Source organism: Aegilops tauschii, chromosome 2 (genome assembly GCF_002575655.3).
Source record: "Aegilops tauschii subsp. strangulata cultivar AL8/78 chromosome 2, Aet v6.0, whole genome shotgun sequence".
In the NCBI taxonomy this organism is placed as follows: domain Eukaryota; kingdom Viridiplantae; phylum Streptophyta; class Magnoliopsida; order Poales; family Poaceae; genus Aegilops; species Aegilops tauschii.
In genome coordinates, this window is record NC_053036.3 from 17394448 (window position 1) to 17409654 (window position 15207).

Consider the following 15207-nt stretch of genomic DNA (forward strand, 5'->3'; position numbering starts at 1 on the left):
CACTAATTTTAGTACAAAGTTAGTACAAAGTCGAGTCACTTATTTTGGGACGGAGGGAGTATTAAATAAACAGAAAACAACCGTTGGATCTTCATAATGTAAGCAGCAAAGCATGAAGATTATCTACATAACCATAAGTAAGCAAATCACAACATTTTTTTGAGAGAACTACATATCCTCTGCATTTGGGAGCTCCTTGCATTGCATAGCATTGGGTTCTATATACATATTGTCTCATGCGCTTCACTGTATTTGGGAACTACATATTATCTACATAACCATACATAAAGATTGCTGTGCCAAAGGTCATGCACCTATCCCTTTAAGATTATACTTCTGTGAGATTTCTTAAGAATTGTTGCTCAAGGTTGGGTAGTTGGATTAGGCAACTAATGAGATGCAAGTTGGAAAGTCTCATGTGCTCGGAATCTTCATTCAGAATGAAAGGTAATTATAAATCAAGTAGTTGGTATTCTTTTAACTATCTATTTACTATATACTAGCTAAAAGCACGTTATGAAGAAAAATAGAGAGTTGTGCTTGAAATTCTTGTAAAAAACATGTAGCTTTTGATGTTATGGCTAGTTTAGTCAAATAGATTACCACAATTATATATCTTCATCACCATAGCTAAGCAGAACACAATGGTTATCTACACAGCCATTAGAGTTACATATCTCACGCGCTTGGGAGCTCCTTGCAATGCATATTCTCTCATGTGCTTCGCTGTATTTTAGACAATGGTGGTTATACTTTATGATTGACTAAGAATTGCAGTGCTCGAGGTTCACGCACCTACTCTTAAAGATCATACCTCTTTAAGATAGAATAAAGTTCTTGCTCAAGGTTGGGTTGTTGGAGTACGCAACTAATGAGATGCAAGTTGGCTAGTCTCATGTGGTCGGATTTCTTATTCGAGTGATTAACATGTAATGTGTACCATGTGAAGCTGTCGGAGCAGGATGTTCTCGCGTCCGCACCATGTTTTACACGGGAGTCATGTTTCCTAAGAAACTTTTACAAGGAGTCACTAGCATTGTTACTAATAGAATAGACAATGGAAAATCTCATGCAAAGTAATGGCCTCTCCAGCATGCTCGTGTTATTTTTCTCAATCAAATGGAAGAGACCCAGTTCAGTTCCAAGAATGAAACTGACAATACAGATAGGATCTCACACCCTTCTTCACTGGGACATGCACAATTGTCACGCCCTACGACAAACTGAACTTGGAAAATCTAAACAAGAACACCTGGAGACAGATGCAGTTGTACTGTAGTGGGCAATCACAAGCGACATGTACGACTACTAGGCGTGTTGTTTAAAGAGATAAGAGTAGTGATGCAATCGGCATTCCAATCTTGTAAAACTTGCCCATGGATCTGCAATATTTTTTCAGGTTGTTTAGATGCTCATGCACGGTGTATGTATGGGGCAGAGAAGCTATCAGATTTGGCTTGATCAATTTCCAAACGATGTGATAAAACTTGTAGCCGGCAAAGTCCAGCTTGCCTTGTTATTGGAATGCTCTGTGTTTGTTTACAAAAAAAAACACCACAAACTCCAAGCCTCCAAAACGAAATAAGGCAACGACATGTACAATTTTTTTGGCAACGCTGGCTTCTCTCGGCTATCTCTTTCATAATGGTGGCATATATGGGCGAAAGCCATCTTCTGTTTGCGAGCTCATTTGAGCTCATGATGAATAGTCCGAAACAAATGAATTAACATTAAAAAATTCTGAACCTTTTTTGTGGCGAGCTTTGACAAATGGTTCAGTTCATGCAAGTTTTCATGATGAAATAACATTGTTTTAAAATGATTATGAATTAAAAAATGATTTATAGAAAAAAAAAGAATTTTCAAAAATCTTCACCATCGTGAAATAATGCTCGTCATGTATTTAAAAATGTTTACCGTGTATTTGAGAAATAATCCTCATGTATTGAAAATTGTCCACTGTGAAAGACAAAAGTTCATCATGTTGTCAAAACAAAACATGTCAATTATTTGAACATGATCACTATTTATTTTAAAAGAGGTTTTTTTAGAAGAATATGTTTATAGATGAAAAAGCAAAGAAAACAAGAAATGAAGAAAAATATGCACGCAATCTTGTCTAGATGGGAACACGAGTGAGAGATATGCTAAAACGATTTATAAAGAAAACATCTAATTGTCTTTCTTCCAGTAACTTCATTTTTCAGTATTACAAAAGTGATATTTACTATCTCTAAAGTTACGCTAACCAAACAAAGTTGTAGTTAGTTAATTACAACCATGACAGTGTTTAGACAAAACTGATTTAGTAAATGCTCCATATCCAAACAACTCCTAAGGTTCATTGCCAATGTTAAGGTATTTATTAAGTAACCTGTTATAATAAATCAATGAACTAGCCCATCTTGTATAATTTGTAGTAAATAGCATGGTAGTCCATTATCCTTAGTGGGATAGACGTGTTGAGTATTAATTTATGTTTATCTCATGTATGATATATGTTCTAGAAGGTCCGTGCTCGATTTTGTCTCTTTTTTTGTTTTTTGGTTGTTTTCTCTGCTGGTTTTCTTTTTGCTGTTTATTTCTTTTTTTATTTCTTCCCGGTTTCTACGTTATTTTTCTTATGATCTCATTTTCACATTTATTTTTAAAAATGTTCACTGCTTTTAAACATGTTCGCATAATTCAAAAAATATTCACAGTTTTTGAAAATGTTCATAAATATTTCCGATCCTATACTCTTTTTATAACTAAAAATTTCATAATTTTCGAAATTTATTCACAATTTTTTAAAAATATTCACAATTATATAAATATTGTAAATTTTAAAAAAATGTTCACAAAAGTTTTACAAAATGCTCACGTCTTAAAACATGTTCCCTATTTTAGAAAAAAGATCACATTGAAAAAATGGTTTAATTTTAAACTTGAGTGAAAGTTTCAGGTATTTTCAAAAATCGAATGACAACCAAAAAATATTAGAAACTGAAATAGGAAAATATATATATGTTAGCTTTTCTTAAGCTATTTTAAGGGAATTAGCTCTCATGGTACCGGTGATATTCTATATCTAGCTAGCCTCCACTAAGACATTTCTCTCAACATACTAGCATGCCACCTCAACATACCAGCATGCATGCGAAAAGACCCACCAAAACATGCAACCATGCATTTTCATTATGTTATGCTATTTGTATTTACTATATACTAGCTAAAAGCACGTTATGAAGAAAAACATAGAGTTGTGTTTGAAATTCTTCTAAAAACATGTAGCTTTTGATCGATCTTATGGCTAGTTTAGTCAAATAGAGTACCACTGTTATATATCTTCATCACCATAGCTAAGCAGAACACAATGGTTATCTACACAACCGTAGCTAAGCAAATCACAACCATTAGATTTACATATCTCACGCGCTTGGGAGCTCCTTGCAATACATAGCATTGGGTTCTATATACATATTCTCTCATGCGCTTCACTGTATTTTAGACAATGGTGGTTATTCTTCTTTATGATTGACTAAGAATTGCAATGCTCGAGGTTCATGCACCTACTCTTAAAGATCATACCTCTTTAAGATTGAATAAAGTTCTTGCTCAAGGTTGGGTTGTTGGAGTACGCAACTAATGAGATGCAAGTTGGCTAGTCTCATGTGGTCGGATTTCTTATGTGAGTGACATTGTAATTAACATGTAGTGTGTACCATGTGAAGCTGTCGGAGCAGGATGTTTGCGCGTCCGCTCCATGTTTTGCACGAGAGTCCTGTTTCCCAAGAAACGTTTACAAGGAGTCGCTAAGATTGTTACTAATAGAATAGACAGTGGAAAATCTCATGCAAAGTAATGGCCTCTCCAGCATGCTTATGTTTTTTTTGTCAATCAAATGGAAGAGACCCAGTTCAATTGCAAGAATGAAACTGAAAATACAGATAGGATCTCACACCCTTCTTCACTGGCACATGCACAATAGCCACGCTGTACGATAAACTGAACTTGGAAAACCTAAACAAGAACACCTGGAGACAGATGCAGCTGTACTGTAGCAGGCAATCACAAGCGACATGTACGACTACTCAAAGTGTAGGCGTGTTGTCTAAAGAGATAAGAGCAGTAATGAAATCGGCATTCCAATCTTGTAAAACTTGCCTATGGATCTGCAATATTTTTGCACGTTGTTTAGATGCTCATGCACGGTGTATGGAGAAGCTATCAGATTTGGCTTGATCAGTTTCCAAACGATGTGAAAAAACTTGTAGCTGGCAAAGTCCAGCCCGCCTTGTTATTAGAATGCTCTGTGTTTGTTTACAAAAAAACACCAGAAACTTCAAGCCTTCAAAACGAAATAAGGCAACGACAAGTACAAGTTTTTGGGCAAGGCTGGCTTCTCTCAGCTATCTCTTTCATAATGGTGGCATATATGGGCGAAAGCCATCTTCTGTTCGCGAGCTCATTTGAGCTCGTGATGATTAGTAAAATCCGAGACAAGTGAAATAACGTTCAAAAAAATCCGAACCTTTTTTATGGCGAGCTTTGACAAATGATTCAGTTCTTGTAATTTTTCATGATGAAATAACATTCGTGGAAGTCGTGGCAAAAAACAAAAATTAGCACTCCAAAACACTTTTGAAAATAACATTTTTAGAGCATTGATTTTGTCTTTTTTGCCATGACTTTCACAAATGTCATTTCAAGATAATGCGCTCCAAACATTTGTCAATGTTTGCACGCAAAAAAATTCAGATTTTTTTTCAAATTTATTTTCAAATTTTGGATTTTACAATGTTAGTGACTAATGCGCTCCAAGCTCTGGAACACCACATCCGCATAGCCATACCCAATATTGTGAACAACGCCGAGGCAATTCGAGCTCACACCTTTGATCCTCATGAGTGCCTAGGCGTTGAGGCTGCGTTCGGTTTGTAGGATTTTCGCAGGAATCTGGAAGGAATACTGTTCACGGAGGTTTATTTTCCTGTATGGTGTTCGGAATGCAGGAATCTCCTACAGTAATTAGGAAATCTGTCCTTCCGATGCTGATTCCAGAGGAAATGGAACATCTGCGTGGAGCTCATTTTTTTCGCGGAAGACCGAGGCGAGATGCTATGAGCCTTGACAGTTAGCATACACAGCTCATTAAAATAAGCTGATGTGTGACGCAATGAGCTGAGAAACAGAGATAAAGCTGCCCTTGTTCACCACTGTTGCCAATTTTAACTCATGTGCTTTCCCATCGTTTTTCTATAGCCACTCAAGCGTGAATGCTTGATCCGAACAGCCTACTTTTCTAGATTCCCATGTTCCTAGACCCTGTAGGTTCTCTGGTAACCTTCAGCCCTATTCCCGTGGAGTATTTTTTTTTCTTTTGTTTTTTCTCCCTGCGTACCGAACACAGCCTGAAGAGGTAGACAAACTGCCACGCATGAGCTTTTCTTCAAAAAAAAAGTAAAAACAAAAGGTAAATTCGAAAATCATTTTTTTAATATTGTTAAACAAGTTTAAGAATTAAAAAATGATTTCTGTGGAAAAAACCATTTTTTGGAAATCTTCACCGTTGCGTATTTTCAAAATGTTCACCATGTATTTAAAAAATAATCATTGTGTATTAAAAATGCCACCGTGTTTTTTAAAAACAAAGTTCATTGTGTTGTCAAAACAAAACATGTCAAGTATTTGAACATGCTCACTACTTATCTATATACCAATATAAAAAGACCCAAAGGGCATATTCAACTAATCTCTGTCATCGAACCATGTCAATCAAATGATCTAAATTGCTTCAATGGTTTGTATCCAAACAACCCCTATGGTTCTCTGCCAATGCTAGGGTTTTTATTAAGTAACATGTAAAAAAAAAGAACTCGCCCATCTTGTGTAATTTGTAGTAAATAACACGGTGGCTAATTATCCTTTCTGGGTTCGAAGTGTTGAGGATAAATTTATGTGTATCCCGTTTATGATATAAGTTCTAGAAGGTTCTCGCTCGGTTTTCTCTTTTTTTGTTTTTCGGTTAATTTCTCTGATGGTTTTCTTTTGGGTTTTAATTTCCTTTTTATATATTTTTCTGGTTTCTTTATTATTTTCTCTTTTTCCTTTTTATTTTGAAAAACGATCACCTATTTTAAAACATGTTTGCATAATTTTAAATATGTTCCTGCAATTTAAAAATTGTTCACGAAATTTCAAAAATCTACATGATTGTTTACGAATAAAGTTTTCAAAATTTATTCAAAATTATAGAAAATATTCTAAATTTTCACAAAGGATCACAAAAGTTTTGCAAAATGTTCGCATCCTAAGAAACATGTTCTTAATTCGAAGAAAATGTTCACATTGTAAAAAAAATGGTTTAATATTTGGAATAAATAAACGTTTCAGGTATTTTTAAAAATTAAATGAAAACCAAAAATGCTAGAAACTTTTTTCGATAAAGGGTGGATTTTATTGGCTCAAAGAGGAGCATCAAGAGAATACAAACCCAAAGAGCACACACCCGGCCTCTGCATAGCTACGATGCACACAGCCAACACCAACACACGCACACACAAAAACACGCCAGATAGCAAAGTCATATATATAAGACCAAAGCTATGTGCAGGCGAGTAAAAGAAAAACCCGAAGCGACCAGATCCGCGATCGGCAAACTATATCAACGACCATATCCGCACCAACCATCTCATGACATCACACAGACGACGAGGTTCTTCAACAGTAACGCCTTCAAGGAGGGAGCGAAGTGTTGCCGTCACCGGATCCAATCACCAAGGCCTGAATCTAGGTTTTCATCCTGAAGAATCAGTGCAAGCATATCCGAGCAATGCCTTCAACAAGGTAATGACGTAAAAAAAACATCGCCATTGCCGGGTATAACCAGCTCAGGTCAACCTAGGCTATCACCCCGGATCTCGCGACCGGGTGCTCATAGCACCACCTTCGAAGTCACTCAAGTGTTTTCGCCACCACTTTTCCGTAATCCCAGCAGCTACATACGATGCGACCGCCGCCACTGCACAACCATTCCTCTGCGTCAAGCCAACGTTTATAGTTTGCATCTCACCATCGAAGTCAACCATTGGACATAGATAGATGAACCCTCCTGAAGATCCCTCGGTGACCACCGTCACCATGGAGCCGCAAGAGGTCACTGCAACACAGTCTGCAGTCACCCCACTCGACCGATCGAATCTGGATCACCACCACCAAGCCGTCCAGTTCTGAATTGAGCAACCACACCGGGTCGGTCATGAACAGACCACGATCCAGAGTCGCCGGAGCCCGCGACCTCGTTGCCTCCACGCCTTGTAGCAAGCCGGAGCCAAGCCACAAGAAGAGACAAGCCGGCGTCGCACGAAGGCGCCCATCCAGCAGAGGGCAGTTTTGCCGTCGCGGGAGAGCTGTGCCGCCCGACCATCAAGTCGCCGTCGCAGGACGCCCATGCAGCAAGTGGAGCTGCATCGTTGCCCTATGCAGCCATGAACCGAGGAGCTTTCCCCATGCAGCCGCCGCCACACGCAGATCCAGAGCGCCGAGGAGCCGCCCGCCGCCAGAGAGAAATCCCACCGCCACCGGCACCGCGCGGGCCTTGCCCGGCGGCACACGCCGACGGCAGCGGGGGAGAAGGGAGGTGGTGGGGAGCCGAGGCGTGCTAGGGTTGGGGCGCCCTGGTGCCGCTCGGGAGCGGCACGGGAGCGAGATCCGTTTCGTTCGACGGAATAAAATGCTAGAAACTTAATAGGGAAAAATGGCACGCCGCAGTAGTTTTTTTAAAATGACATGTACTTTTATTCAAACTTGAGAAACATTACATGTACTATGCTTTGAACTAAAACCACGACAATAATTATGGAACGGAGGGGGTAATTCTCATCACTTAGAACTTTAAATAAATTTCTTGGCACATCTTCTCATGGTATTACTCTTTGCAACAAAAAATACTGCCAAGACTTGAGTGAAGAGAGAGCAATTAGATAAGAGCAGCAATATCACTGCTCGTAAACCTGCACAAACTTGATTAACTGGGAATTCGACGCACTTTGAGAATTCCTATTTTTCCCAAACGAGTGTAGAATAGGGAATGAATTCCTATTTTTCCCAGAAAAATAGGGAATTAGAAAAATAGGAATTCATTCCTCGCATTTTTTAAAGGGGATTAGCTCGCATTTTTTCAAAACAGAACCCCGCAATGTTAGCTCTCATTGAACACGAACCCACACAGCCCAACAGAAAAGAACATGAACGAGCCCAGCCCAATAGGAATGTAAATTAGGCCCATCCCGCAACCAGATGACAGTCATCGTCGAGTCCAAATCAGGGGGAGGAAGAACCCTAGCTACCCCGCCCCCACCTCGTCGCATCCCCTCTCTCCCCCACTATCTTCGCCGTCGCCGCCACCTCCCCCTCCGGCCTCCGTCCGCGAGGCAGCCCCCCTCCCTCCCCCCTCCGCGCTCCAGTATTTCTTGCCGGGAGCAGCGACGGTAGCCGCCGCCCCAATCGAGCGGGAGAGAGGGGATCAGGACAGCGGGCGGGGGAGGAAGAGCGAGGTCCTCGAGCGGAGCACTGCAGAGGGCGAGGAGGAGCAGGATGGTTTCGCTGTCGACGTGGTTCCGCTACGCCGCCCACAAGTTCGAGTACTCCATCTCCCTCTCCTGGAAGGTACCCCCTTTCCCACCTACCTCCCCCCTCCCGATCCGCGCATGCCATACAATCCCTCGAGTTCGTTCAGAGCCAATTCATCCAATCCAATACCCAAATCCCGTGCAAGAAGGACCTCACTCAAAATCATATGTATCTTGTCTTGCTCACTCTGGCCGAATCATGTACTAGATGTATTCTTCTCTTGGGTTTACATTGTGATTTCTGTTCATTTCAATGCAGAAGTACACCGTCGGGCAGATCAACAGCACTGAGATGACTGACGCCATATGGAAGAGCTTCTTCCAGGGCAAGCTCACCTTCCCGCAGTGGATCAAAGGGGGCGAAGCCATGGCCCCTGTCGTGGCTCCGACCGGAGGAACCGTCCTCGTCAGAAAGCTCGCCACTTTGTCCCCAAAGTAATCTCCTTTTTGCCAATCTATAACATGCCATTGTGTAGGAGCAGCACTCTCTGTTTTGCTTTAAGATTTATATTTCTGTTCAATGCACTTCTGTAAGCTAGTTCTACGTAAATGGTTCAAACGAACATAGATCAAAATCTCAATGTTTGAAAAAGCGGAAAGTGTAAGCGAAGCGGAAGGCCTGCCCTTAAGTGTTCTTTTTTTAAAAAAATTGCCAGAATTTGACTGTTTTAAATGATATGCACAGGAAAATAGAAAATATAGCACATAGGTAAGTGAAATATTCCCTCCGTTCACAAATATAAGATGTTTTCGATATTTCAATATGTACTACATATGGACTGAAATGAGTGAACAAACACACTAAAATGTGCCTATATACATCTGATTCACAAAAAAGTTAGAACATCTTATATTTGTGAGCAGAGGGAGTAGCACCTAAAATGCAGTTCACACCATAGCAAATACACATCAGGTTCACACAACAAGCAAAATAACAACTAAAATGCACTTCAGTTCAAATTGAGGTGCAGTTCACACCATAGCAAATACACATCAGGTTCACACAACAAGCAAAATAACAACTAAAATGCACTTCAGTTCAAATTGACATAGCCTAATAGAGATCATGTAGCCAGAATTTGGCCAGAATCTGAAGGGGATAGTTTGCTGAACAGACCCTAATAACAAGATAAATGGCATATTGCCATTATTGCGCAATCAGCCAAGCTGAAGTAGTTCAAAAACAGCCAATTTTTTAAAAGTTTAATCTACTGTTTAGGGCCAAAGTGAAGTATTTTTCCATCGCTCAGCGCTTAAGCGTCCCTTAAAAACACTTTCTTGAACACTGCAAAATCTAGGTATTATCAGTGTTTGGCAATGTTTTCATGGCGTCCGTATATCGTCGCTATATCGACGATATAGCGGTATGGCGCGGTCGTAGCCTGGGCCGTCCAGGCCCGCGATAGGTTTGGCCTGTGGCGTCCGCCATAGGCCCGTGGCGTCCGTAGGTCGTCCACATGACGCGTTTTCATCGCCATACCAGAAATCGAACGCCTTCGACTCGGTGAGCTCGTGCGCGCGGGAATAGCAGCCAGCGGCAGGAGAAATTGGCGCGCGCGCGGGAAGCATCAGGCAGCGGCGGGAAGGAAAGAGCTCTCCAGAGGTAGAGAGAGGGAGAGGGAGAGAGAGAGAGGGAGGCCATGGGAGATTGAGATCGTACCTGGAGTCCTCGACCTCGTCCTCTCCGGCGAACGGCCAACGGCAGCCAGCTCCAGCTCCGCCTCCAGCCTCCGCACCACCTCCCCACCACCCCTGCGGCCCCTTTCCCTACCTCCCGCCAGCCCCCTCTTCCCTCCTCCCGCCACCCCCTGTCGCTCTCCTTCCGCCAGCCCCTTTCCCCTCCAGATCCAGCTGCAGGGAAGCGCCTTTGCTCCAATCGAGCACAGCTGCTCATCTCCTATGTGCATCAGGTGACCATCATGGTATTTCCCTGGCTCCCCCCTCGCCCTCTCCTTCTCCTTGCTCTTCCTCCCCATGCTAGTGCTCTGTTTCTTCTGTATCTGTCCTCTCTGTGCTAATTTCTGAATATATGTACATGTACTGCCTGTTGCGCTGCTGCTATATGTAGTGTTCAGTCATGTACAACTCACTTGGGCAACTCATTTGGTACAACATATTACAGCAAGATTATGAAGTTGTGATTTAATTTGCTATCATTCGCCATAAGGTTGTGTCTATGATGTCGCCACGCCATACGCCATAAGCGTTATAATGTTATGAAGGGGGTCAGTCGCCATAAAATGCGTTACGCCATGAAAACATTGGTGTTTGGATGCTTGATCTTTTCTTTTTTTACCTTTTAGCCTTGTCAAATCCTTTATTCTGCACTGTATGGTAAGAAGTGTATGCTGCCCGGAATCAAAATTAAGACTTTCCTGGTAATGGCATTCAACCTCTATCTAAAGAGTTAACTTACATTACTACATATAATTTGCTACTGGCTGTTCCTCAAACAAATCAAGAACTATCCCAGAGGAACAATTTTAGCTTGAGAAATAATTTACTAGAGTTAGCGAAGATACTCATATCTTAACAAACTACTAGCAAAAATACAAGCATGTGCAGAGAACATTTTGCCGATATATAAACCATGTTTTCAATAATAAAATGCCACCAGGTGTGGAACTCCCCTCTGAATTTTGTTTTTGCAGCTATATGACTATAGTAATAGTAAAAGAATAATATGGCAGCAATAACATTTCACAACAATGCATCATATGGGGAGAAAAATCAGCAATCATGACGTCATGAGTATTTGCTATTTCTCATATAGTGAAAAATGGGATCGCTAATGGTAATTGATATGTTGTTATTACGAGATTAAATGTGCAGTTGAGATATATTTTTAGCTATTCAACTTAATTTTTGAGCTGTTAGATTAGATTGGATGGCTGAGATGATGTGCATGAATCCCTAACACCCTAAAGTAGTGATCTAAATGCTCTACATTTCTTTACAGAGGGAGTACCTTTTATGTTGGTACAGATATTGCAGATTTACAAAATGATAAAGTGGTACTTACTGTGGTACTAATTATTTTTTCTATGTAGAAACCTCTTTAAAGGAAGGTCCAGACAAGATAAAAATAATAATCATGTGAATTAACTTATCTGAGCATAACTCTAACTAGGCTGAAATTTATCTGCGAAAATCACTTTTTTCTTTCATGTTACCTCCGTCCCATATTAGTTGTCTTAAATTTGTCTAGATATGGCTGAGGGAATATTTATAGAGGTGGCTGCCTGTGGTAAATTTTCTATAAATGAACCAGTGTTCACAAATACTCCCTCCGTCCGGAATTACTCGTCACGGAAATGGATAAAAATAGATGTATCTAGAACTAAATAACGTATAGATACATCCATTTCTTCGACAAGTAATTTCGGACGGAGAGTAGTTAATAGTAGTGTATTTTCTTGTTTGCCTTGCTGTTGGCTGCAGCAATACATGTGGTGAATTTATTCAGTACGTGAACTTTGAATCAGGCTGGTGCTGTACACAGCTCGTTCATTGGCGACAAAAAGGACTCGAATCAGGAATGGATATGATATAGGCTTAGCCTTGGACCATATATGTACAGAATTTGGCTCCATTTCTGTGCAGTCCTAATATTTATTAACCTGTAAAATATCTGAATGATCGATAGAATAGTTTAACTGCAAGATATACTTGGGTCCTGTACAGAACTGATAACTGGTCTGCCTACTTAACTGATCTCATAAAAATGTTCCATGCTAGTAATAGTAACAGCAATTCTTATCAATCTTGTAACTCTGGTGTTTTAAAGGGGTACAGCATTAACTTTTTGGGAATTGCCACTTGAAGGTTTTTACCATCAATATTCATCAGCCGTTTTTTCTGATGTGATACCTTCACTTTCCTTGTTATTCAGATGTATCATAATTCTCTGATCTTCCATTTTTATGATTATTGCGTTTAGATTCACTATGAGCAGATAATTTTGGATACTATCTTTTGTTATTGATCTTGTCTTCTGTTCGGTTAGAAAATGTGATAGTTTTCTAATTGTATTAAGCTAATTACCATGCAAATTTGTGTCATGATGTGACATGTGTTGATCTGAGTAGCTGACTGAAACCTGATCTTTAAATCAACGGATTGATCTCAAGAGTAGCACTATCGTGTATTTGTGTCAAGTTTGGCATCTTCTATTGCTTAAACCCTTGCCTTAATACAAAGAATGAAAGAGAATATATATTGGGTCGGTATTGAGCCTTTAATAATGTCTTGATATATTGGTGTTATTTATGCATTAAATTGTGTCAACAGAGAACTCTTTGTTGGGGACATCGTCTTGTTGAAGGACCCAGAGAAATCCGATGATTTAATTGTCCGACGACTGGCTGCAGTGCAAGGCTATGAGATGGTCTCTACTGATGAGAAGGATGAGCCCTTTGTACTTGACAAGGACGAATGCTGGGTCATGGCAGATAACCAAGAACTAAAGGCAAAGGTACAGTACATCAATCCGAATTATAAGATGTTCTAACTTTTTTCTGAATCGGATGTATATAGACGCGTTTTAGTGTGTTTGTTCACTCATTTCAGTCCGTATGTAGTTCATATTGAAATATCCAAAACATCGTATAATTCAGATTGGAGGTAGTGGTAAATAATTATATTCGATTGTTTCAACCAGAATATATTTATATTTTAGTGGCGTAAGCATGCGATAAGTGGACATCCTCATTGTAGATACATAAAGCATAGAGCATGACTGAGTGAATGAGTATATAAGTGGACATCCTCATTGTAGATGCATAAAGCATAAAGCATAGAGCGTAGCCAATCGCTAAAGGAACAGTGTGGTACATCAATCAGTAATAGTAAATAATTATGTTGGCTTGCTTCGACAAGGTTGTATTTATATTTTAGTTATGGAAACGTGAGATAGGGAGAGACATCCTCATCGTAGATACAGTGTGTTCATAATGACCGAGTGAATGAGTAATATTGGATTTCAGCAGAGTCTTCTCATAATTGTTTGTTATTTTATTTTGGTGACAGGAAGCTAGGGACAGCCGCCTATTTGGGCCGGTCCCTATGACTGATATTGTTGGCAGAGTTATATACTCTTTAAGAACTGCTGTTGATCATGGCCCAGTGGACAACAGGTAGGAGGACCCCTACTCCCTTTGTTTAATTCAGCGCCAAATCAAGTCATATACCTGTACTTTAGACATGAGCTGAAATGTTTGTTCCTACTTTGTTTGCCACAGCCGTGTAGCCATGTTCCAGGATTCGCCGGTTTTGGCGGTAGAGCTCGACGTGGAAGAGATGGTGAAGAACAATAAAATGTAGATAATGACATCCTGTGGTGTATCATTTCCCTTGCGCGGATTTTTTAAAATTTGTCGCTTCAAGTAGAAACTGCACGTGGATGATTGTTATTCGATGTTCGCTTGTGATGTGGTGAAGTCAATAATATCTCATCATAAGAAATAAGCACACATGTTTGCTGAATTCTGATCATCCCTGGGTCTGGGTTATTATTACTCCATCTTTGTTTGCACTATTCGATGTGTGTGTGCTTATGTTGCTATTGATGTTTATCACAGTTTTACGTGACATCTTAGGATTAAGTTAGATATGTTTGTACAAATTGTACCAGTCTCATCACAGGCCTGAGGTCACTTTTTAAAAGAAAACAACTATAAACCCAGGGATCCAGATCTTCATAACTACTCCGTGCCATCATCACACTCCAAACACGCAAGATGATTGAAGTTCTTCTATACCTAATAATAAGGGTGTTATTGCATGGTACATTATAAAAATTGTCCCCAAAGTTGCAAAATATTACCATAAGTTTTTTTTTTAGAAAAATTATCACATATCAAAGTCATAAAAAATGTTTCACATAGGTGAATCCCCAGCCTGGGCCGGCCCATGCAGTAGGACCTCTATACTGAGCTGGGAGAAGACGCTGCGTGCCCATGTCAGGGCGGCCTGTTTTCTAAATTTCGATTTTTTAATTTTTATTTTTATTTTCCGAAAATTAAAATAAAATGTTTGTGCATTCAAAAAATGTTTGTGATTTTGTAAAAAACTGTTTTCTTATTCAAAAAATGTTTGAAATTTTGAAAAAAAATGTTTGGGAAAAATGTTCATGATTTAAAAAAAATGTGTATTAAAAAATATTAATGAAATTAACAAATTTTGCCAATTCAAAATAAATTATGAATAAAAAATATCCTAAAAATTCAAAAATGTTTGTGACTTACAAAATAGTTTATTCATTCATAAAATGTACGCTGATTCAAAAATGATCATGCATTTCAAAAAATGTTCGTAAATTTCAAAAAAAATTCAACTATAATTCCAAAAAGAATGTTTGTAATTCTAGAAATGTTCGCTGATTCAAGAAAATTGTTTCAACAAATGTAAAAAATTATATAAAAAGTTTGAAAATAGTATAAAATGTTCACGAATTCAAAAAATGTTCTTGATGTTAGAAAATATTTGAAAATTTGTAAAAGTGTTCATGAATTTGAAAAAAGTTCACAATTTCAAATATGTGCACAAGTTTTAAAAAATGTTCATGAAATTTCAAAAATTGTTCATGATTCCATGA

At 39.3% G+C, this 15207-nt stretch overlaps 1 protein-coding gene across 1 annotated transcript; it reads left to right on the top strand.

The window, feature by feature from the left end:
* The first annotated feature begins 8289 nt into the window (after positions 1–8289).
* Positions 8290–14148, top strand: LOC109778529 (mitochondrial ATP-independent inner membrane protease subunit 2). Its single transcript, XM_020337093.4, has 5 exons — positions 8290–8649; positions 8872–9047; positions 12903–13086; positions 13641–13747; positions 13853–14148. Exons 1-5 carry the CDS (start codon positions 8578–8580, stop codon positions 13932–13934), a joined length of 621 nt encoding a protein of 206 aa, XP_020192682.1. The 5' UTR covers positions 8290–8577; the 3' UTR covers positions 13935–14148.
* The last annotated feature ends 1059 nt before the right edge of the window (positions 14149–15207 follow it).

What these genes read in the sequence shown, in the direction of transcription:
- LOC109778529 (XM_020337093.4), top strand. Translation starts at nt 8,578, where the DNA reads ATGGTTTCGCTGTCGACGTGGTTCCGCTACGCCGCCCACAAGTTCGAG. An exon ending in ACCAAGAACTAAAGGCAAAG is followed by an intron (nt 13,087 to 13,640) that starts GTACAGTACATC and finishes TTTTGGTGACAG; the next exon opens with GAAGCTAGGGACAGCCGCCT. An exon ending in CATGGCCCAGTGGACAACAG is followed by an intron (nt 13,748 to 13,852) that starts GTAGGAGGACCC and finishes TGTTTGCCACAG; the next exon opens with CCGTGTAGCCATGTTCCAGG.